Source organism: Culex pipiens, chromosome 3, assembly GCF_016801865.2.
Source record: "Culex pipiens pallens isolate TS chromosome 3, TS_CPP_V2, whole genome shotgun sequence".
NCBI lineage: Eukaryota > Metazoa > Arthropoda > Insecta > Diptera > Culicidae > Culex > Culex pipiens.
This window is the reverse complement of record NC_068939.1, coordinates 97,376,444-97,402,267: the sequence shown is the minus strand read 5'-3', so window position 1 is coordinate 97,402,267 and position 25,824 is coordinate 97,376,444. Positions and strand designations below refer to the sequence as shown.

General features: G+C 37.1%; 1 protein-coding gene and 1 long non-coding RNA gene across 5 annotated transcripts; one reads left to right on the top strand and one right to left on the bottom strand.

Annotated features, from left to right (window-relative positions):
* The first annotated feature begins 1,344 nt into the window (after positions 1-1,344).
* On the top strand, positions 1,345-21,641 carry LOC120429825 (radial spoke head protein 3 homolog A). Of its 4 annotated transcripts, none has more exons than XM_039594885.2 (8): positions 1,345-1,651; positions 1,928-2,484; positions 7,076-7,434; positions 16,292-16,382; positions 19,739-19,801; positions 20,210-20,371; positions 20,435-21,011; positions 21,068-21,641. In XM_039594885.2, exons 2-8 carry the CDS (start codon positions 2,077-2,079, stop codon positions 21,262-21,264), a joined length of 1,857 nt encoding a protein of 618 aa, XP_039450819.1. In that variant the 5' UTR covers positions 1,345-1,651; positions 1,928-2,076; the 3' UTR covers positions 21,265-21,641. The 4 variants fall into 4 exon arrangements, with proteins under 4 accessions (XP_039450819.1, XP_039450820.1, XP_039450821.1 ...); XM_052710245.1 differs by having other exon boundaries at positions 1,383-1,426; XM_039594886.2 differs by lacking the exon at positions 19,739-19,801 and adding an exon at positions 16,702-16,743 and having other exon boundaries at positions 1,345-2,484.
* A 2,971-nt stretch (positions 21,642-24,612) lies between these two features.
* Positions 24,613-25,263, bottom strand: LOC120429826 (uncharacterized). The gene is made up of 3 exons (XR_005607491.2): positions 24,982-25,263; positions 24,815-24,915; positions 24,613-24,751 (listed from the first exon to the last, which is right to left on the bottom strand). It is a non-coding gene; the product is annotated as an uncharacterized LOC120429826 (long non-coding RNA).
* Positions 25,264-25,824: the final 561 nt, after the last annotated feature.

The following is a 25,824-nucleotide window of genomic DNA, read 5'->3' as shown; positions in this document are numbered from 1 at the left end:
GAAATCCCGTTGGCCAATTGTCGCACTTAAATCAATTTTCAGGCTGTGTCAAGATAGCACGACAAGATTGAAACTTCTGTCATATGAATAGAAACAAAAATGCACGGAGTTTTTTCGGTTTTTATGGAATATCTCAGGATTGATATCGAATTTCGGGGATCTGTGAAGGTCAAAAGGTGAGCTGCACAAAATGACGTTCTTAACCCAATTTGGCCCAAAATGCACGTACGACAAGTTAGCACGACATATAAATAGTTCTGTGTAAAACATAAAATTCCCGGGTCCCGGGAATTCCCGGGAAATATCAAAACTCGATTCCCGGGAAATTGAAAATCTTGAGAATCGTCACCTTATAATCATTAGCATTTTTCTCATACAAAGTTCAACGCTCAACAGCGACCCCTAAACCATAACCGATTTTGCCAAAACCAGGGGGTATCCTTAAAATCCGTTTTTTTGTCACCCAAATGTGTAAAACATAAAATTCCCGGGTCCCGGGAATTCCCGGGAAATATCAAAACTCGATTCCCGGGAAATTGAAAATCTTGAGAATCGTCACCTTATAATCATTAGCATTTTTCTCATACAAAGTTCAACGCTCAACAGCGAACCCTAAACCATAACCGATTTTGCCAAAAATCCGTTTTTTGTCACCCAAATGTGTGTGAAAATTCAAGTGTTTTGCGAACTAAATCTTGTGTAAAACACTTCAATGTGTTGTGAGAATTTGCTCAGGGAAGCTTTTTTTTAGATCACATTGAATAAATTAAATAAATGTTACTTGAACAAATGCTTTTTTTACTATTCAAATTTCAAATAAAAACTTTTATTATAACTACAATTTATAACAATGTAAATCAACAATCGCCAACAACAACAAAACTAACTATCTGACATGTACATTAGGTACCATGTTTGCTATCAAATTTTACTAATTGACAAACTATTCTGTAAACATCACCAAAAAATGAAGGCTTCTACAAGTATACAAGTTCGCCGCAGGACTTCAGCCGTTCTCTCACCCAAGAAGCCACCACCAACCGGTCAAACGGAAGGAGTCTTATATACTTTTACTCACACGCCACATCTGGAAGCCCCCAAACGAAAAACGAAGTGCCCATCATAGACCGGTTGAGGTATTGTACAACATAGCTCCCCGTGTGTGTGGTGTCGCCAAACCGCGGCAGGTCACCTGCCCACCTGTCCCACCTGGTCTTCTCGAAAGCTTTCATTTCGTTTTTGTGTTGGAAAAGCTCCCTCTCTCTCTCTCTCTCTCGGCAACAACGAGGTGGTGCTGGTCATTACTAAGGACTGACCACATAGCGAAAGGTTGTCCGCGATGGTCATTCGCAAGTCGGCTGCCGTCGAGTTTAGTCCAGTTTCCTTAGTGTTGTCCACACTCTGGTGGAAGTTTTCCCTTTAGTTGGTGTGACTATGTGAATCAGTTGCTATGTTGGACACTTTGCCAGATAATGGTTGAAGATGTTCTTCGTGTGGTGATCATGGTGGTTGAAGAGCCGGAAATGTGTTTGAAATCCGTGGAAGTTGCTGTGATTTTGTGTTAAAATTCCGTCGTGCACAGTTCTCTTACGATATCGACTTTTCCTCCGTTTCTCTGCATAATTCATTAGTGGACTTCACCTCTATTTGGGTCAGAGAAGCGTTTTCTGTTTGTACCAGCCCAGGTTTCCTCGTCCGTGACTTTTCTTCCGGTGGTAGAACGCCATTTTCCGTTTTCAACGGCGACGACGCAACGTGGACGTCGCGCAAAATTGCCACCTTCCAAGGAGGAGGGCAAAATAACGGACACTTTGGTAAAAAGCCACGTTCAAGAACGTTCGATCGGGAAGCCTTTTCCGATGCCTTCAACCGCCATTGGCCACCCTGGGAGAACGGGAAAATGGTGATTGATATCGAATAATTGTAGCAGTAAAATGCCACCATACGGACGGTTTGTGTTGAAAAATGAATAATTCAGTTGATTTGAGTGAAACGACCGTGAATCCGCGGCCAACATCGAACTAAGTTCAAGACCTGCTCGCAGTCGCCTTCGTAGGAGTCAAGCAGCGGACGAAAATGCCAACGTTTTCAACGGCGGCGCGTCAACAGGAGGAACTACTAGAAGAGAGTCCCGCGTTCGCCGTAGTGCCGGTCGACCACTTTCGCGGTATCGGAAAGCCCAATGCGATCGTCCGACCTCTGCGCCACAACCGGGAAGTGATCGAGGGTCAGCACATTATACATCTGCACCCGGACTACAAGCTGATCCACGACCTAGAGGCACAGATCATTCGCAACAAGAGTGACAGCAATAACAACATTGGTAACATCACCACCACCACCACCACCAATAACACTAACGTCACCTCAAACGCCGTAGTTTCGGCCAAGAAGACGGACCGCAGACACAATGAGTTCACCAAGGAGTTGGACGCCAAATTGAGGCGCCTGCAGAACGACTCCTCCAAGCGATCATCGAAGAATGTAGGTCGTCCCAACAAATCCTCCCACACATGGTCTCGAAACTCTTGGTATTGGGCTAGGTATAGCATCCCAGCTGGGCAAGGACTCCACTCCACTGTCACTATGCATGTCAAATAGGGTTAAGGGTGTTTTTCCTTTCACGTGCGGTGTGCGTCATAACGCCGGCCGGATAATCTATACGTGTCATCGGACAATTACTTGGAGTGAGGTACTGTGTGCTGTGTACATCATTCATACTGTTGTTTGTCCACCATCGGTCACTTTTCATTTCAATATGGGCTTTTTCCATCTGTTTTCACTATCTATTTGGTTCAAGGAAAGTTGTCACTTGGTAAATTAGGTTGGATCAATACGTTTCTACCATGTAATCAAAGTAACGATATTACACATTTGTATTTCGCTCATTTATAATTTGTACAATTGAAAAATACTTTCAATGAATTGATATTTATCATGGAGGCTGGATTGTAAATATCAATAGGAACAATTTTTGAATTTTGATTTATCTTGCATACCTGCAATACACTTTTAATTTTAAAGTTATGAAACAAAACAACTTGATTTTATCAGCACTTGTCTTATTGAAACGTAAATATCCGTAAATGTTGTTTTCACTGTTTACCTCTTCATTGAGGAAGTTTCCCAAAACCTTATCATGTGTTGCTATTGTTAGTTTTCTGATAGGCTTTGATTCGAGAAACAAGTTTGTAGAACATCGCTAAGCGCTAGGAATTGATCCCGAAAAGATACAGGATATTTTTTATCGGAGTATGGAAAAACACTATAACGTAGGGAAACTATACCCTTTTCCAGCCTAATTCTATTATCGGCCTATCAGCGCTTTGATCATGAACTACAGCTTCATAAAGTGTTTTTGACTGTTCCAAAGTAATAAATAGATCAAATAAAAGTGAGCACGCAACTCTCCATTGATGATACATCTGAAAATGTTGATTTAAAAGCGGAAAACGGCAAACGTGATGAGAATAGGTCGTACGGCTTAGAGTGATTAAAATGGGCATATTTCTCCTACTCTAAAAATTTATCTGTAGGAGACCTTTCTCGAAGAAAAGTTAAAACGTGAAAAATAAATTAATTAAATTTATTGTAGGGTATTTTAACCATAAGTGGAACCCCTAGTAGAGCCGAAGCACATTTATCACAAATTTTCAATATTTTAAGCACTTTTTCATAACCCTTTGTACAAAACAATGAAAACTGAAGTCTTTTGAACTATTTTGACTATTTGTTTCATCAGTTTATTTGTTTTTGAGCAGAAAAATTGGCATTTGGAAAGAAAGTTTTTTTTGCCTGTTATGGACCCCCTTTTTCCTATAGTGGACCCGGGTCCATAATCCGATTGTGGACCCGGGTCCACTATAAGCAAACTGTTATTTTTATACCAAATTTAACCGATATTTGATGTTTTGATGCATGGTGTAGGTCTAACGATAGATATAATGAATAAAAGATGGATTTTGCTCATTTTTCATCATTAACAAATATGTTTTGTTAACAAATTTGGCTTTAAACAACAATAAAACCTAACAGACATTCAAACACATTTATTTCTGAAAAAGATTAGAGAAAACGTTTCAAAAACCACTGTAAACATAAAAAACTAACTTTATCCACCTATGTGGTTGATGCCTTCCTCACTTTTTACCAACAATGGGTAATATGAGTGGTTTGGACACATGTTTCAGCTATTTTTTTAGATCCCGAAAAATAAGTACACAGATATAACTTAAGTGGTCATAACTCGAGACAGGGTTGCCAGATCTTCAATGTTTTGAACTCGTTGGAAAGGTCTCTCGATTACCTAACCAACGATGGGTCGAGTGATGGGTCCGGACATCATTTGCATACATTTAATTGAGATCCGGCTTCAAAAAAGTACATAAATATCACTTAAGTGGTCATAACTCGAGATAGGGTTGCCAGATCTTCAATGTTGTGGACTCATTGGAAAGGTCTCTCGATTTCGGATCCGGACATCGTTTACGTACATTTAATTGAGATCCGGCTTCAAAAAAGTACATAAATATAACTTAAGTGGTCATAACTCGAGACAGGGTTGCCAGATCTTCAATGTTTTGGACTCGTTGAAAAAGTCTCTCGATTACCTAACCAACGATGGGTCGGATGATGGATACAGACATCGTTTACATACATTTAATTGAGATCCGGCTTCAAAAAAGTACATAAATATCACTTAAGTGGTCATAACTCGAGACAGGGTTGCCAGATCTTCAATGTTGAGGATTCATTGGAAAAATCTCTCAATTACCTAACCAACGATGGGTTGGATGATGGATCCGGACATCGTTTACATGCATATAAATGAGATCCGGATATATGTGAAAACACATTTTTATACATAATTTTTATACTAGTTATCGAAACTTCAATCAATTCAATAGCGATGTATGGGACTCTATACCAAGTCGATTGCAACTGGTTTGGTCAAAATCGGTTCAGCCAGTGCTGAGAAAACTCAGTGAGAATTTTGGTCACATACATACATACACACACATATACACACACACATACACACACACACACACACACACATACACACACACATACACACACACAGACATTTGTTCAGTTTTCGATTCTGAGTCGATATGTATACATGAAGGTGGGTCTTCGAGCTTTTTAATAAAGAGTTCATTTTCAGAGCAGGATTATAGCCTTACCTCAGTGAGGAAGGCAAAATAATTTAAATTTAAATTCAATAAATTTGTTTACAGTTGCTGATAAAACCACGCATGTTTATTTAAAAAAAGTTTTGTTCTTGATTTATTATTTTAATAGTAGTTTATGCAACAAGTTGCAAAAAGAGGATTTTTTCAGCACGAGTCGTACATTTATCCAACGAGGTTCACCGAGTTGGATAAATACGAAGAGTGCTGAAAAAATCAAGTTTTGCAACGAGTTCCATACAGCATTTTTTGCAATTCCAAAAAACACACACTGAGTGAAATTTTATGTCAAATTTTCATGTATTTTGTCAATAAATCGTTTAAATCAAAAAAATGTTGAAAAGTATAACTTTCCCTAAAAAGTGCTGAAAAGTTCAACTTTTCAGCACCCTTTTGAGCATTTATTTTGAAAAGTGTTGCTATTCGATTCTGTTATTTTTGGTACAGAAAAGTAGGCTATTTCGTCGTTCAAGAATGACAGGAAAAGTAAGTAGTTTCACGACGAAATTGCAAAAAATATCATTTCAAACAGCAATTATGATGTTTCAGTTGAGTACATTTGACTTTAGTTTTAATTATTTATAATTTTTTACGGTTTCAGAATTTTTTGTACTTTTAACATGAAAACAGCTATATTTATACTCATAATTGAAAAAAATATGCGTTTAGGTTGATAATAACAAGCATTTATTGTATGTTTAAGAGAAACTTTTGCTTAAATACACAGTTTTCTTCATTTTTGAAGGTATAATACACAGGGGTCCACTTTTGGAAAAGTTAGGATTTTCGTTGTCCTATATTGGACCCCCTAATTTTTGCTCGAAAATGAGCAATTCTTCGCTTTATTTTAGTATAGTTCCTTAAACTTACAATATTTCGAATTGCTGAAGTTGAATAACCAGTCAAAAAATGATTGGATAGTCAATTCAATCATAAAATATAATTACAGTTTTGTTGATCTAGATCTAGACAAGTAGTTCGAATACTATGTACGAACATGTGTTATCGTATAAGTCCGGATGATGGATATGCGAGCAGAAATCAACTTAAATAAAAAATCTAAAAGTTCGAATATCTGGTAACCCTTTTGCCTTCCTCACTGAGGTAAGGCTATAATCCTGCTCTAAAAATGAACTAAAAATAAAATTAAGTGCAAATCCATCGTCCAAACCGATCGTTGGTTCGGTAATCGAAAAAGCTGCCCAAAGATACTGAAGGTTTGACGATCTTGCAACAGTGCCTCATGTTTTTATAAGAAGGGGAACATCCATAAATCTCGTTTTTTCCTACTTGAAACGACGACTAGCAAAAAGACTGAGATGCTCAATTAGTTGGGGTCTTTAGAAACACGTGCACTTTGAATTTTTCAAAAATATATAGTCAGATCCGATTTTTGCCTAAAAACCAAGCCACTAGGCTATCTCTTTAGATTTTCAAAAAAAAAATTTGTCACCCTAATGGAATAACCAAAACAAATCATTCCTTGTCATCGTCGTGCAATTTTAACATTTACCCATATACATAATTTGAAAAAAACATTGAATTATTACACGACGACTACAATTTACTATCAATGATTCAGTTCCATTTCATTTATATGGCAGATTCTTACCGTATACTTGTTTCAAAGTGTATAAAGTTTCTTTGCCTATTTGTAAATGGGCGTTTCGATTCAACTTGTTTTACAGCGACGCGTGTAGTTAATTGCAATTGTTTTATAATTGCACTCCTTACCTTCGTTTGTGGACCTGCTTCCCGCTGCAACTAGCCCAATACCAAAAGACCCCGCACCAAGGCACCACAGTCACTGAGGAATTGAATCGTTCTTTGGACTACAACCTTTAATTGATAAATACTTCATATGTACATACGCGAACCATCAGGGAAGTTCCCAGGAGGTTGACGCCAAGCGGAAACCGCTCTTCATCACAACCGTCCCGAAGGGGGTGTTCCTCCAGCCGACCAAGGAACTCCCCACGCTGGTCCCATCGGCGTCCACCTTGAGACGGATTTACGCCTACGAGAGCCGGCCCAAGCTACTGACCACAAACAACCTTAACAACAACAACGATATCAATCATCCGAACCACAATGTCGAGGGCGATTTGTACAAACATAAAATCATCATCGCCCAGAATCAGAACTTGGAATCGCAGCCGCAGCACAACACCAAGGGGGCGACCGCTTTTATCAGCGCCACCGTCAACGTTCCGAGGCACAGCTGCATCAATCGAAATGCCAGGTAATTGCCGGGGAATGGTGTGTGCGTGTGATTGTGTTTGTATTTGTTTCCGTTTTCTTTCCTTGTGACGTCAAGGACGATCGGCCGGACGGACCGTTGAGCCGTTCCATGCTGACGGGGACTTTTCATCAATCAGCTTTGGCCGGCAGGTTGCTTCTGGTTGATTTTTTTTTCGTGGGAATCGAGACTGTCCATGGAAATGATTGATATTGTGGTCTGTGGACCTGAAATTAAGGGTCCGAAGTTTCGATTATCCGAAGGTTTGTATGGGGACCATCCATAAACCACGTGGACACTTTAGGGCGGGGGGGTATGGCGATTGTCCACGATCCATACAAAAAAGTTTTTTTTTGTATGGACAATTGTACACGAGGGGGGGGGGGGGTAACAGATTCCCAAAAAAGTATCCACGTGGTTTATGGATGGTCCCATGGGACTTCGGATAATCCAATCACGAACAAAAAATTGTTTTCGTTTTTTTTTTCGAGTTCTGCGACCCCATTTTAGTCAAATTTAAATAGTTGATTGCTTAATAAATAATAAAATGCATTTTTTCAATATTTCGTCACCGCCATATTGGCCGCCATCTTGGATTAAAAAATGTAAATCACTTTAGCGTAGTTTAGGCACAGAGAACAGATGTACATCACTGAACAAAAAGCATCGAAAAACGTGTATAAAAATTCAAACCAAGATACGTTGAAAAGAGCTAGGGTGTGCATCATCCACCTAGATAGCGCCACTTCAAAAATCATGATCACCTACAGTAGCAGAACGTTGGACCATCCATTCACTGCACAAAACATTCCGAACGAACGACATCAGATCAATGTCTGTCTGTCCTTCATCGTAGGGGTACGATTTTACGCGCGAAAGAAAATAACAAAATCAGCTGTGAAGGTAAACAAAACGAAATCAGAGTTAACATGTGGAAAAGTACTATTTTAAGCTATCGTTGAAAAAAATAATTTTTAAACAAGTTTTTGCTATGTTTTTGTTAATGTTAATGCATTTTTTGCATTATTTGCAGTCAATTGAAATTGTATTCAAGTGAATTTAGTTAATAAACGAGGAAAATATGTTTTTGTTGAGGATATTATTGAGCAATTCTACATTGTTAAGTCAAGTAATCTCAGCTGCGACGGTGGTGCTTGGCGGCGTATCCTTTACACCTTAATTTCTTTGATGCAAGATTGTAGCAACAACATAACACTGACATTTTGTTAGTGCTGCAGTGTTTACACACAAGTTCGAGCCAAGATGTACATCTGTTCTCTGTGGTTTAGGGATCATACTTATGCTCGACAATCAAAAATAAGACAGCGAAAAAAAAAATTTCTTGATTCAATTATCCGGAGTTTTGATTATCCGAAGTAATTTTTTTCCGAGGCCTTCGGATAATCGAGTCTGGACTGTACTTAACAGTCAAAAATCGTGAGACATGCCATTTCATGGGAAATTTAATATACTTTACCCATAAGGGTAATTTGTTCATTTAGACAATTTTTTCCATTTTAAAATTACGTGTTTTTTTTCTAACTTTGCAGAGTGGAATAATGTTCTACAAAGTTGCAGAGCAGACAAAAACACAAAAATTACACATTAACATAAGGGATTTGTATGTTTTCTTCACGAGTCATCCGAATTTTACAAAAAAGTTGATGATTTTGACCATTTTTGACCATACCCAATTGTGTGCTTTTCAGAATTTTTTTTTAGAAAAAAATATAATTTTTGATGAATATACGGTTTTTTTTTGGAATTTTGAGTACGCCATCAAATCGGGCGTGCAATTTTACACAATAGTTCCTTTGACACCAAATTTCTATCTCTTCACGATTCCGAGCTACAAATCACTGAAAAGCGTGTCTTAATAAACATCCAGAAAAAATGAAATGGGTCGTACCGCTCCACCTGACGGTATCGAAAAACGGACCTCGGATTCGTGATTAGCGACCAAAATTACCACTTAGAGCAAAGTTTCACGAAAATCGAAGAGGGGTCGGGGAAACTGCTGTGTGAGTTGGCGGAGAATGACCCATTATTAAATATTTGGTAATCTTTTTGTTAGAATTGCGCACCCTCTTTCTCAAAAACCGTAATATTTTTTATATTAAAATCTCGATGAAAGATTTTCGTTCACCCCGGAAATGAAACAGGATGTTTATACATCAACATTTTTATAATTGTCTGCTCTACAACTTTGTAGAACATTATTGCACTCTAAAACCCCTTGCAGGTTATTGCAAATTCGAAAAATGCATAAAATTTCCTATAAATTTACATGTCCACAAATATTTACAGTTGATAACGAACCCTATTGTACCCTATTGCAATTCCAACTTTTTTGAGAACAGTAATTTACGCATCATAGATAATTTTGATGATGATTTTCCTTTACTTTATGAATAATTATGCCAATCTTGACAGAAGTATTATTTTTCCTAACATCAAATTCAACAGGTTCTTACTAGTTTGATCCGATTCCACTGAGAATTACATGTTTTGACTCCTCAAGACGCCGTATTTCACTTTTTTGTTCAGCTCAAAAAATATTATCTACAAAATCTGCATGAACTTAATTAAATTTTGCCCTCGTTCTTATCTTAAGTATGAGGGCTTTAAGAAATCTTTTTATCTAGTGTCGAATAAATCAAAATTAGTAACTTTCTCAACAAATATGTGATTACCGCAAATTTATTACTACAAAAACATCAAATTGAAAAAAGAACGCACACAAGTAAACCTCACCTAGAACATAGTTGCATGCAAAACGTCTCAACCCCCGGAAGAGTGCAAGGCTGTTTCTGGCGCTATTTGCGTTAAAAATTATGCAAATTCCCAGCGGCAAAATAAAGTCTCGTGTCGCTTTATGGCAGTGCATTTTCCAGGTGATTTAATTTTACAACTCCAAGCCTTAGTGTGGCGTGACCTTTGTCGGTGGGAAAAAAGCGATTCCAAGTCCTTGAAAGATTTATCTGAACTTCAAATAAACCGCTCCCGGGGTGCCCCTCGAGGATTGGCCTTGTAATGAAATAGCTTTGAACTACTCGTAAATCGCTTCCGAATCAATGTTCAATCAGCCACTTCATGTTTCTTTCATTGGTTGTTTTTCTTTCACATAAATCATTCAGGTGCAGAATTCACGAGAAACCACGTTATCACCCCCACGATTGTGTTCCACGATTTACAAAAGTGACCTGTTTTCCCTGTTTGGCCCCAATTTCCGCCGCATTTTCCCCACTAGTCAAATGTTATGTGGCACACAATAATAGTCCCACATGGTGGTGGAAGGTGGGTGGTTGAGCGGAGAAAAAATAGAACATTCCCCTTCCCCCAAGCTTGAAAAGGTCTACCCAAAATACCGGGTTCTGCTGACTAATAAAGTGTGACCTTCCGGATAACAAAAGCACAGCAGTACGGCGAGTTAATCAATATTTAGCTGACCGGCACATATCAGCAAAGTTAAATATAAATTTTCATGTAATAATGTCTAAGAATATTTAGTTTCATCCTATTCCCGATCCTGGTATTGATTGTTTTAACTAATTAAAACAATGCAAAATTTATTAAAAAAAATTATAGAACAATTAGTATTTAAAAGTAGATTTTTTTAAACCAGTGATTGTTTGTCCAAATTTGGCGTTACACTTTTAAACAACTAAACACATATTTTAGGTGCTTTCAGCACTCATCGTTTTGAACCTACTTGATAAATCTCGTTGTATAATAGTAGTTTATGCAACAAGTTGCAAAAAGAGGATTTTTTCAGCACGAGTCGTACATTTATCTAACGAGGTTTACCGAGTTAGATAAATACGACGAGTGATGAAAAATCAAGTTTTGCAAAGAGTTCCATACAACGTTTTTTTGCAATTCCGAAAAACACCCTTTGGACAGAAATATAGGACAAATGTCCATGCATTGAGTCAATGATTCGTTCAAATCAAAAAAAAATGTTTAAAAGTATAACTTTTCCTAACAAGTGCTGAAAAGTTCAACTTTTCAGCATCCATTTCAGTGCTGAAAAGTAGAACTTTTCAGCATTTGTTTTGAAATGGGTTACTATTCGATTCTGTTATTTTTGGTACAGAAAAGTAGGCTGTTTCGTCGTTCAAGAACGACAGGAAAAGTAAGTAGTTTCACGACGGAATTGCAAAAATCTTCTTTTTTCAACTTGTTGCATAAACTACTATTTAGGGGTCGTTAAATATATCCGAGGTAGGTGTGAGCACACATTTAAACTTTTTAATAATCGTTTTGCATGTCATTTAAATGTACATTTTCATCAATATGAAGACATTTTGATGTACCATTGCTGAATAGCGGTTTTAAGTTAGCAGTTTCAAAAAACAGGTGCCACGATATCTCAACACTGCTTTGACCAAATCAGCTCAGCGGTCCTGTGTGCATGGCGAAGGTCGATTTTCGAAAACTTGATTTTATAAAAAGATAAAAATATTTTTATGTTTTTCATATAAAAAAACGTCAGTTTTTGATTTTTGTATTTTTTAAAAAAGCAAAATTTCTAAATCGGGCTTTGTCATGCACACGGTATATGTCTTGGGAGTCTTCACCCTAAATTTCAGCCAATTTGGTCCATCCCATCTCGAGATATCGTGGGCACCCGTAAATCAACTCCTTGTTTAGAGAAAAACGTTTATTAAGGTTTTATGGTGGCATCTTGATTGCTTAATATTTGGGCAATCACCGCAACCAATAAGCAAGAGCTAATTAATGGGTTCTAACAGGGTTTTATGCCTCGAAAATAAAACCTTGTGAAAATAAAAGCTAAATGGCATCCAATAAGGTTTTATGAAAGTTTTAAGAGAGTCTTGAAAACCCAATGGCAATGTCATGCCAAACGGTTTTATCGCATGCTTCTTTAAAACCAAGAGTGTTTTAGCTGTCAAGTGCCATTGGGCATGCAAAAAGCTTAATTAAAAACCACAAGCTCCAGAAAAAGCTTTTAACGCGGTCAATTAGCAGTGCATAAATATGGCGCTAAACGCGTGTTCTGATTAAATGTGATTGACCGCCATCTTGGTTGAAAAAAAGAGAACTGACAAATTTGATTTCAATTTGACGAAAACACTCATTTATGCTGAATTTCTGATATAATTAGTATAGCGATTGATGTTTATAAATAATTTGAACATTTTTTTCAAAGAATTGCTAAAAAATATTTTTAACATTAAAAACTATGATTACAAATAATGATTTTTTTATGAAGCGAGATGATTTTTTTTTTGGCTCTATCTCCCCTACATTTATCAATAAAATTTCGACCGCTGCTGAATTTGAGCCACCAATTACAAGAAATAAGCTTTCAAATTATTTTGATTATTTCCAATATCTATTATTTATCATCGCCATTTTTGCAAACAATCTCCATTTTATCATTTGATAAGACAAAGACTTATTTTTTGCCAAATAAAATCTATTTGGCATAAGACGTTTGAAGACGTATGAAATTGTCTGTTGTGTGCTATCTTGTGACAACGACCATTTAGTACTATTCGAGAAAATCGATTTTTAAAGTATGACGATGAATATTTTCAAAACTATAAATGATAGAGTCAAACTTTTTGAAGCAATCGGTTCGTATACTATCACTAAACAATCGCTCCAAGTTTCAACTAATTTGGTTACAATAAATTATGTAAACAAAAATCTGAAAAGCACGTGTCACAAGAGTGTTTCGAAAGTAAAATTGTACTACGTGTCACAAGTGTGCACAAAATTCCCATACAAACTAAAATAAGCTTAAATCAATGGTTTAATCGACTTCATCAGTATATTTTTATAAACAAAAGGATGCATTGCCTTTAGAAAGTATGTGTTTACACAAATTTGTGAAAAACAAGAGAAATTTTCAACATTTTCCAACAACATGTATGACGTGTCACAAGTGTGCACAATCATTTTGATGATAAATTGATCTATGTCACAAGTGTGCATTGCGATATCCGGGAAACGGAAGCGAGTTCCCAAAATCGGGTTAAAGCATCTTGTAGTGTTTGTTAAGTATAACAAAACGTCATCATTAACTCATTTTCGACCAAAATGGTCTATGTCACAAGATAGCACACAGCTGACGAAATGTCATTTTTCCTTAACTCCTGACTAGATTTTAACAAAGGTTTTATCAAGGCTTTGTGAGGATGTTTTTAGGATTCAGTTGAAAAGCAATAAACTCCTATGTAGGTTTTATAAATAGTGACAACCTTATGCGGAGGTCCTTCTGGGTTTTAACAGCTGTTTATCGGGGTTCTGGGGAGGCTGTTACGACTTAGTGGTTTTAATGTTGGTTTTGGCTGATAGGTTTTATAGCGGTTGTGACAGCTTTGTTAAAGCCTAAAATGTTACTTGGGAGTTCGCTTTGCGCATGGCAAAATTGTGAACCTCAATCATCTCTTACTCAGTTTAGACATGTAATATCTTTGTGAAACTTTCATGTTTTCAGTAAATTTAGTGATTTTTTTGTTTTTGTATATATCTTCTAAATGGTCCTCATCATTCCTCAACTTTGCAGAAGATACCAAATAGATCAGAAAATCCCTTTCCGAGGTACAGATATTCAAATATTTACATACCATTTGTGTTTGGACAGCTGCCAAAATTGTATGAAGAGTATGGACGAACCAGTGACGAAAGATGTTTTTTTGGCCATATGGAAGCATTAAACAAAGTTTTAGCAAAATGGTTAAATATAAGAAAACCCATTTCCGGATTTCGGGAGAATTACTTAAAAGTAAAGAGGATCGCCGATTTAGCTGGTAAAAAAGCTATGGAACAATATTTTCGAAAAAATATGCATTTTAAGTAAACAATCGAATTCCAACGTAAACCAAAAATATGTTCATAGTTTTTTTAAAGGTTTAAAGGTAATACATATTTAATTAATAGACATAATATGTACTATGTAAACGTAGTATGAAAATGCCAAAACTTTGACTGGGGTATATATGAGTAAGCAATCAATTGTAAAAATAAACGTAAAATAATATTAGATCGAGAGTTTCCTGTTGAGCTTCAGCTTACCGAAGAAGCTTTGTTAGTTAGTGGTCGATTTTTCTCATTCTGCAGCCATTATGGAGAACACCCCCACCGCGGTTATGCTTTGCATATTTTCCTGCGTGTAATGTAAACTCGCTATTACTTCTAAATTGCAAGACTGTCTTATAAACCAAATTATGCTGTCACACAACTGCAATTTGAATATGATAAGACATTTTTTAATGATTAAGAGCGAGTTTTTCACCGATGTGAAACAGGTCGTATCGAGGTGCTCCGATTTGGATGAAACTTTCAGGGTTTGTTTGTCTATACATGAGATGAACTCATGCCAAATATGAGCCCTCTACGACAAAGGGAAGTGGAGTAAAACGGGCATTGAAGTTTGAGGTCCAAAACACATGAAAAATCTTAAAATTGCTCGCATTTCCGTAAAACTTCATCAATTCCAACTCTCTTAGATGCATTCGAATGGTCTTTTGAAGCCCTTCAAAATGTGCTATAGACATTCAGGATTGGTTTGACTTTTTCTCATAGCTTTTGCAAATTAGTGTTAAAAATGGATTTTTTTAAAACCTTAATAACTTTTGCCAACAGCCTCCAACACCCATACTTCCATAGGTCAAAAGTTAGGGAATTTCATGGACTATAAGCCTACGGTATTAACTTTTTGGCCAATCGCAGTTTTTCTCATAGTTTTACGATTTTTCTAGAACAAACATTTTACAACGTTAGTTTTTGCCCTGTAGGCCAAGAAGACGGCACTTTTTGGTCTCAATTTTGTCATATTCGGAATCCTCAGAAAATTTTACAATAGATTGAGGTGTTGGAATTTTGAATTTGATTGGAAAAAATGGCATTTAGAATTAATAAAAATATTATTTAGAATTTTGTCGGATTAAGGGTAACACAAGTTTTCGCCTACTTGATACAGCATTTGACGTATTGATCATAGGGTAAATAAGAGCTTTTTCTTTTTTCAAAAATGTTTTATTTAATTATTTTTTAAATCAATATTACAACTCCGATACTTCTAACTTACGTGAAATTGTCCGAGGATTCCGAATATGACAAAATTGAGACCAAAAAGTGCCGTCTTCTTGGCCTACAGGGCAAAAACTAACGTTGTAAAATGTTTGTTCTAGAAAAATCGTAAAACTATGAGAAAAATTGCGATTGGCCAAAAAGTTAATACCGTAGGCTTATAGTCCATAAAATTCCCTAACTTTTGACCTATGGGAGTATGGGTGTTGGAGGCTGTTGGCAAAAGTTATTAAGGTTTTAAAAAAATCCATTTTTAACAGTAATTTGCAAAAGCTATGAGAAAAAGTCAAACCAATCCTGGATGTCTATGGCACATTTTGAAGTGCTTCAAAAGACCATTCGAATGCATCTAAGAGAGTTGGAATTGATGAAGTTTTACGGAAATGCGAGCAATTTTAAGATTTATCATGTGTTTTGGACCTCAAACTTCAATGTCCGTTTTAACCCAATTCCCTTTGTCGTAGAGGGCTCATATTTGACATGAGTTCATCTCATGTATAGACAAACAAACCCTGAAAGTTTCATCCGAATCGGAGCACCTCGATACGAGCTCTAGAACAAACCGGGCAGAATCTACAAATACTGCCTCTTAAATTCTAATTTTGTTAAAATGTAATGATCCACATAAGACCAATTAGTTACATATTACAAAGAATAGTATATACATACATCTCCAATTAAGTTCCACAGAGAACAATAACCCCTGCCGCAGGAGTTCGTCGTGACTTGACATGCAGAGCATAGTAACTAACGCCAACTCTTCTTTTGCTTCTTTTTTTCCGGTTTTCCCAACCAGAGACCACCAGAACCCCACCACCTACCAGAATGTGATGCACGACCGGCGAGTCGTCCGGGGCAGCAACTTCACCTCCAGCAACGTCCAATCGGTAAGTTTTATCCACTACCATCGAAATTGAGGAAAGAGAAGAGGAAAAAAACGAGAGTGAAAGTACGATGTAGTGGTCATTAGTGAGGGGGTTTTCCCCCTTTTCACTTGGCGCCACCCCGTTCAGTTCTCTGGCCATTCTGTTTCGCCGGAAATTATCTTAGACCCCGTCGACATACGCTACATACCTACTATATATTTTCAAATTAACTATAGTGTTATTTACCTTGTTTCACTCGTTCTGTGTTTTGTATTTGGTTGTTTTCTCAAACTCCTACGAATTTACTTTAATGTTACAATTCTGTACCTACCTACCTCAGTGGAACCCTAATTTCGCTTACGCTGGTCTTCTATCAGGAAAGGTGAGTTTGGCCAATACAATACTGTCACCGCAGACAGTCTCAAAAAATCAATTTAAATCCTAAAGTTGCTAAATGTTTACCCTTTCAACTTTCGGTCCATTATAATTTGCCTTCTAGTCACAATCTTGCCTTCCTAAAAAAATCATTTCCTTTGTACAATTAGAAAACTTTTGTAAATTTATTGCGGATCTCTGTCTTTCAAAATACAAAAAATGCATCAAAATTAGACAAAAACCACCTGATACAAGAATTAGCTGTCGCTTTCTCAACAAATTGGCTAGGCTGTCCTCCTTTCTGTACATATTGCTTCTCTGTGTGTGATATAGTTTTGCTTACCCCCAACTGTCCAGTCACTGTAAATATAAAGTGCAAAGCGCTCTTCTAAACTTCTTAATACCGTCACTGGGGTGTGTGTGTGTCAAGGTGATTTTTTACGGATTTTACTATTTCTCAGGATTTTCTCAATGAAACTAAATTCGGTTAAAAGCGTTTTGTAGGTGACATCTTAAGATGACTTCGCTGAAAAATCTCGTTCCTAGAACAAATACGATCATTTTGACAGCTGTCTACAGTTGAGGTACGTTTTTGGACAAAAATGACATTTCGAAAAATATTTTTTTTATATTGTTGGATGACTTGTTTTTACTATATCGTTGTATTTGAGCATAATTTTAGTTTCATTTGACCCAATGTCACTCCCTCTAAGGGGTGAGATTGGGTAATTTTTTAAACGATTGGCATTTAAGGTAGAGTTTAACAAATTCCACCATATTTTGAAAAAATGTTAGTGAACTATTTAAGAACAATTTTACGTAAAAAGATTTTCGATGTTTGTTAGCTGTGTATGGTGTATCGTATTTTGAGCCATAGCTACCCCCACTGACGGTATTTGTAACAATAGCAACTGAAAACGCGGTTCATTATCCATTGTTAAAAATAGTTCACAATCATGTAGAATATTTCCCATTTTAACTTATCAAAACAATGAATGTATAAAATTCCAAGAAAACAGTCCAGCCTTGATTGTACGAAGTTTCAAGGTCAATTATTCAAAGGTTTTAAAGGAAAAAAATGCAATTAAGTTTTGAATTACTTTGGCACTTTGCACATTTTGTGATGAAACATGTAAACAATTTAAAGTTTGACAGAAACCTAGTACCGTCAGTTGGGATGACTATGGGTCAAAAAACGATACACCTCTCGTATTTTCTGAATAACAAAAACAATTTAAATAACATCGAAAATCTTTCAACGTAGATTTGTTCTTAGATAGTTTACTAACATTTTCCCAAAATATGGTGGATTTTGATGAACACTACCTTAAATGCCAATTGTTTGAAAATTGACCCAATCTCACCCCTTAGAGGGGGTGACATTCGGTCAAATGAAACTAAAATGATGCTCAAATACAACGACATTTTAAAAACAAGTCATCCAACAGTGTTTCTTGTTCGAGGGAATCGTATTGACACGCTACAATGTTTGAAGGGGAGATTTTCAAACATTTGGGTAGTTTTCGAGCAATTCTAACAATAATATAAGAAAAATGATTTTTCGAGAGGTCATTTTTGGCCAAAAACGTACCCCAACTTTAGACAGCTGCCAAAATAACAGGATTTGTTCTAGGAACAAGATTTTTTCAGCGAAGTCATCTTAAGATGTCCCCTACACAACCCTTTCAACAGAATTCATTTTCGTTGAGAAGAACATGAGAAATGGTAAAATCCGTAAAAAATCACTTTGACCCAATGTCACCCCCACTGACGGTACTACGTTTTGTTCAGAAACTCATGCCGAACATTTTGCTACAAAAATTTCATGAAGAGATGATTTCTATAAAAAGTTCTATAACAAATACTATTACAAAAATCAGAAAAGGTGCAAAAAAAGTTTGTAAACCTTTCGAAAAATTAACATAAATAAAGTTATTTGTTGACGAATCACCATGAATCCAGTCTCCTAACTCCAAATAGGCATCCTTGACTGATTAAAAAAATAATGTGGATTGAATATAAAGTTTACTAACTACTTAGTATAAAAGTTTACATAACTCTGGAAATTCTATATAAAACTTATCTAAACTTAATTTTGAAAACTTTTAATTCAACTAAATGTCAATATATTACCATAGAATTGCTAAATAAACATTTTGGTGCGGGTATAACACCGTTTTGGGGTCTTTGTAACGGTAGAAAAGATTTTTCGTTGGAATTTCGTACCAGCCCGGAATTACGTCGTCGGAAAATCCGTCGGCATCCGAACCGGTCCAAGATTCACACGTCAACCTATGTGGCATCGGAAAGGGCATAAAATTTCTGATATTTTGATACCCAAACAACTAGGTTTTCTACGGTACGGAGGCACCGCACCCGGTCCTACCCAGTCAGTTCAATTGGAATTCTTAAACGGAGTCTAATTAGAATCTTATACGTACTCCGTTTCAAACAGATTCGCACACGGAATTTAAAACGGACCTTGCGCCTTCACAATAGTTGCAACTTTAAGGTACATTTATGGAGACGCATGGTATTTTAAAAATCGGGGATTTTTTCACTTTGTCGCTGACTTACTAAGGGAACAGCATCTAATTAAATCGTGCCTCTAATGTTGCCATATCAGGACTTTGACGTTCAATTACAGCTTTTTAAAAGCGTTTTCAACTGAAATCGAGTGATTAATAGCTCAATAGGAAATGAGCAAGCAAGCTTCTATAAATAGTTTTGCAAAATAAGTTGTGAGTAGTGAAAATCAGAAAATTGTATGGAATTACGAGCGAGTGCTTAAGCTGTCAAACGTACGATGATTTCCCCTACTTGGCCGTATTCATGCACGGTGGTTACTATTTCGATGCCTCTATGCTCTCTTATGCTAACTAGATAGGAAAACCATGCAATAAGCTTAGTACAAGAGAGCACAGAGGCATCGATTTGATAAACTTTTAAAGTTGCTAAACCAGCAATAGGTAAGACACTATAAGATGTCCTCTTCTGCACAGGATGACTTGGCGTTAAGGTTATCAGCACAACATCTTTTCCCGCAGGAATCTAATCGACCATACGTATGTAGCTCGTATTCAAGTGTATCATCTGATTTGGAATTTCTTTACCAAATTGATAGACGAGTGCTATTTGTAATGTTTAAATTGGAGATATATTTGAAAAACACAAACTGAATCATTTTATGCATGATCAAGATTATTAAAAAGAATAAATACAAGTACCATGTACGATAAATTCTAGTAAATTTGTATCAAATCATCAAATCATCTTGGAACGCAATTCAATAAACAAATCACCATGCGCCTCCTCCTTCATGTTTTGTTTGCGAGCATGATCTTTGCATTGTAATCCTTATCCTGCTCGTTGCATGCTTGCATGTTCAGCCACAAAATACATTATTTTTAGTATCTAAGGTACAGCCAGAAAATAGATAACCGAATTCAATTGAGCCCTGTCTCTCTTCACAGGGCGATGGCGACAGCTTGCAGAAGGAACAGGAAGCACGCCGGCGTCAGATCCTGCGCAAGAAGCACGTGGCGGCCCGAAATCAGCGTGGCATCATCGGCACTCCGCCTGCGGTCCGTGGCCGGAAGCACGAAAATGTACAAACCGAAAAGTACCTCGAGGAGGTAGGAGAGAATAGCTGGAGTTGAGTTGAGCTGTTTCATAGAATGTTTGCGTTTGTTTTACAGCTCTTTGTCCGTCCGCCGGAAATGGACGCGTGCTGCCAGACGGATCTGTTCCTGCACAGACCACCGTCTCCACCGTACGTGCCCCAGAAGCAGGGCCAGGACGTGGCCACCGAGATCCTCGACGGTGAGCTGTTTGACTTCGACACCGAGGTCCAGCCCATCGTGGAGGTTCTGGTCGGTCGCACGATCGAGCAAGCCCTCATCGAGGTTCTTCACGAGGAGGAAATTGCCGAGATGAAGCGCCAGCAGCAGCAGATTATGGCCATCCGGGAGGCCGAACTGGCCGAGCTGCGGCGGCTCGAACTAGAAGATCGCAAGCTAACTGCCGAAAAAGAACGCCGAATACTGCAGGACAAGATAGCTCAAGATCTGGACCGAGAAATGCAGGAACGCATCACAGCATCCAAGCTGCTGCAGGGCAGAATCGACACCCTGCTGCCGGACATTCTGGACACGGTGGAGAACATCAAGGACGAAAAGGATCGCGAAGAGTTTGAGCGCCAAATTGCGCCGTGGCTGGCCAAGGAGGTGGCCCAGGAAATTGGCCAGATGATCGACTCCAAGGAGCTGCTCGAAGGTAACGTCCTTAAATTGACTACCTTCCATCTAATTAATCATTTAAACCCTTTTCAGACATTATACGTGAAGTACTCATTCAGAAGAAGCGCAACTTGTTGGGTTCGTCGTCTCCGGAAATGGAGGTCGCCGTGGACGCTCCCGAAGACGAGGTGGACTTTGAAGAGGAGGAGGAGGCCGAAGAGGGCGAACATGCTGCGGAGGGTGAGCCGGCAGAGGAAGAGAAGAACGTAGAAAACGGTGATTCCCAGTAAGATTTGTGATAGATACGGGCGCGAGCAGAATTGCAGAGAGAAGAAAGAAATGAAATCCATTACTAAATTTTTCATCAAGAACGTAAATTATTTCGAAAACTAGCACTTATTTGAAGAATTGATATTTCAAAACAAGAAAAAAAAACAAAGCAAAACAAAATTCACTTAGGTTGTTATAATCAGTGAGATAAACAAAGAGAGAGATTTAACTATAGAATCGTGTTTGAAGCAATTTAGCGAGACTTTAACATTTTTGCAGTAGTGTTGCAGAGAAAGGCTCTTCAAAAGCAAGAAAATTCAATTCACTTGTAATATATCCGTAAGTTTTGTCTGTTAGAATCATTGTTACTCAATAAAGCAGCTCTATATTTTCGGAATGCCTCGGTTTGATTTTTTTATTGTTGAGAACTGTTCTAAAACTAAACTTTTTCGAAATAGTTTTATTTTATTCTAGAGATCTGTGAAAAATTGCATAGACTATACAATAGGATGTAACAAAAATTACTTTTTGGCGGGCATTCAGGGGTTTGTTCCGGTGGGCATACTGAGCCCAAATCCCAAATATGAGCTTGATTGGACGTAACAGGAGCTGGCGCTTTGCATTTGAATTTTAAATGAAATCCAGGGCCTCGCCTCGAAACGTCATACAGGAACAAAAGCGGCGAACCGAAGATTCGCGTGACGTTTTGGAATTTTGACAGTCTGGAACGCATGAATTACCCCATTATCGGTTTCCCGCACGGGTGAAATGAAAATTGTTGCACATGGCTGAAGTTGGAAATTTTGCAAATTATCTTAATTTATGCTAAATTTCATAATTTAAACAACAATCTAAAGCAAACTTGTTTAAAAACTAAAGATAAACTAAAGGCACGATGATTTGTTGCGTAATCTTGCTTAGAATTGCGATGAAATCGGTTTAAATTGAAAAAAAAAATTCTGTTCTAGAATTCAACGTAATTTTGTTAATTATGTATGACTTTAAAATTAGTACGCAACGATTATAGAAAATTTTACACAAAATGTTTTTTTTTTTTTTGGTTCGTCCACAAACAATCTCATGTTGGTAAACAAACGACGCCATATTGCCAATGTTGTTCGGTAGCTTATATCAGGCCATCGCCGGGGCCCTGATGAAATCTAACCCGTAAACATATTTTTTTTTTCAAAAATTCAAAATTGTTGAGGCACTTCCACTAAAGCGTTTATGTTCAGCATTACTGGCGTGTAGGCCAGACCCTTGCGCATCTTTTGGTATACACTCAACCCCCGGTGGTTGGTCACTTTTTCGTTTGACACTTTTTTAGTTTGTACCCCGTTGGTTGGTCAAAGTCAAACTAAAAAGTGACGAACTGTCACTTTTTACACGACGCTCACGCACACTATCAAAACAAACGTTTGGTAGTGTGTGTGAACTCCGTGTAAAAGGGGTGTCAAACTAAAAAGTGACCCCGTTCGTTTGACAACAGTTGGTGTCAAACCATCGGGGTTTGAGTGTATATAACACTGAAGTTTGGAGCACCCCAAACTCGGTACAGACGAATAAAATTTGCCTTTTTTCGAAAAATCGGCCCCTGCAAAAAAGATATGCGTCGCACCTCGCGACGCCCGAGATGCCATTAGATTTTGCTGGGATTAGAGAGTGACGAGCGGGAATTCCCGGGAAATCGACCATTTTTGGACCTCTAGATTCCCGGGAAATTCGATCGAGACTCCCGGGAAATTTTAAACTTATAAATATCGTAGCAAAATTATATAAACTAATAGAAAATTATTTGAAAAATTCTTAATTTTTAGAAACGTTGAATGTTCAATGTTCAAGTACAAATAAACCAACGCTTCTCTTATCTTCTTATTCAGGAAGTGTAAAGCTTAAAATGTGAAAAATTCTAATGACTTTAATTGTGAGAAGCCAAAAAAATAGACCCCTAAATTTACCTTAAAACATTCTTAGTAGTTACACCCCAGAAATGAAATCTAAAGTTGTTTGATATTATTTTTATTTATTATTCCTAAGAGGGAAAAGCTTTTTCAAAACCAGTTCAATTTTCATATCTTCTCTCGAGCAAAGCAATCCTCATAATCTGTTTTTTTTTTTTAATTCCCTAAGATAATTTCGCTGTAACAAGGTTATTTCTTTTTTTTATGTCAATACCTCATTTTGTGTTACACGTCAACCTTAATATTCAATCATATTTTGAAAAAAAAAACTCTGGCAATCTTTGTAAAGTTAAGAACCACCAATTGTGAACATTCTGGTTTTCCTGATATCTGTAAAATATTCTTCAATAAATATTTACAGTTGGTCTTAAAAATGAAAAAAAAAACAAGTTGAAATTGTTATTTTGAGTCCTTTTTTATCATACTGCAAAAATCCAGATACTGGGAAATTATATATAAGCTTTTTTTTTACTTCACAAAAATCAGATAAGAAGTTCATGCGAAACTTTTTATTCGTTAACATTTTAAACCACAATTTTAAGTCTCAAAAAGCTTAATAAAAGATTTTGTATTAGCAGATTCAGAAAAAATCAATATGTAAATATTGTTCCTCAAAATACTGAAATCAATTTTTCATTGAATAAGTATGAATTAATTGTAACTAAATTCACTGAAAAGAAGCAAAATTACTACCGTAATCTGGGGCGAATCGGGACTACAGTCTGAATAGGGACAGCAGTTTTTAGAGCACTTAAAGCTTTTAAATTTGGAAACGGATGTACACATTTTGTTGGTCTGAGTCTGTTCTAACCGAAACCAACAAGAAAAGTCAAAATATTGTGCTCCAACATGGTTAAAACTGCAGTCCCTAATTCACCCCAGTTTACGGTACTCTTCCTTTTATACTATTGCCACTATTGACATAGCAAAAAAACTCCCGGGTCCCGGGAATTCCCGGGAGATGATCAAATTCCACTCTCAATTTCCGGGAAATTGAAAATCTCGAGAATCGTCACCGTAAAAACAGAATTTTTCATCCGAGATTTTGTATTTAGTTTGTTTGAATTGTTCACAAGTTTACACCTTCATATTTTTTTGATAAAGTAAAACATTAATCAAATTCTATTGTTTTTCATAAAAATTATTATGAAGATCTGTGAAAAATCCATGTCACCATGTATTGGGTGATTATTGAGGTTTTGAAATGGGTAAAATAGCATTTTTACAGATTCAAAGAGCGCAATGAATCCAACAGAACTAGTTTGTTTTAAATAACGAAGACAAATAAAGTACAATCAATTAAAAATTTGCCCAAAATCTGAAAACAATCTAGAGACCCTTAACCCAGCTTATGGTTAACATTCTCATATTTGAAATGAAAACAAAATTGTTGGGTTTTTTTTGTATCATTTACTTCAAACAATTCAAATATCAATACAAATCAATAAATTACAATTCATTCTAAGAAAAATAATCTTCGCCAAGTCTCCAATCGTCTGCAACGGTCATCATGCTGCTTCGCCGTCGTCCTCATCGTTCAGTCGGCCTATTTAAAGTAGAGCACTAAATTAGTTACAGTTGTTTATACTGTTCACGAAATTTACATTACCTTGTCAATTACTAGATCTCCTCAACATCAAATATCATGGTCAGTATCACCATCGTCATCATCGTCATCATCGTCATCGTCGCCATCCTCAACAGGTCAATCTGTAATTAAAAATAAAATCATGTTGTATTTTTGTTTATCTAAAAGTTACCAATTCCATTAATTACACTAAACATATCCAGTCCAATTAACGCATCAACATCGGTAACAAAGAAATCGCATCGGGAAACAAGAAACGCCAACCTGCAATTAAATAACAACAACAAAAACAAGTTAAACAATAACAAGCAAACCCAGAGCAATGCAGCACATCGAGCCAGTAAACAAATATTTCAAACACATTGCCGGTTTGGAATACTTCAATCGAAGCAACCATGGCAATGTGTTTGTACTTGAATTTTGACAGACGTAGCACCAAAAATATTTTGTGTCAGATTTGGAATTTAGAGGTGGCTCCGGTTTTTTTTTTAGGTGGCTCCGGAACCACTTCCGGAGGAATGTCAACCGAAACGGAGTACGAACATTGTCCGGGATCATCTAGAATTTGGGGAGAATTAGTTTCTAAATTTAGATTTGTATGTTCCGAAAGTGGTTCCGAAAAATCTGAAAGAGAGATTTCAATTTTACATGAATTTGGGTCAGCGGGCGGTTCCACGGTGGAAACCACCTCCGCCGTTGGAATCGAAAGCGTATTTGAGTCGTCGTCGTCGGTCTGCGGTAGCTCCGATGCCGGATCCACCGATTTTTCGGAAGTTTCCAAATCGTCATTAATCAAATTTTGTTCCTCTATCGGTGGATCCGGCATTGGAACCACCTCCTCGAATGTCGTCGTCACAACCTGTAAAGAAAAATTTCCATCTGCAGGCGGTTCCGAGACGGAATCCGCCGCAGTCATGTCCAAACAGTTATTTAATGAAATATTAATTACCGACGGCGATCCCAGAACCAAATCTGCCGGATTGTCGTAATTTTCAAAAGAAATTTCATTCAAATTTGGTTCGACAACCGGC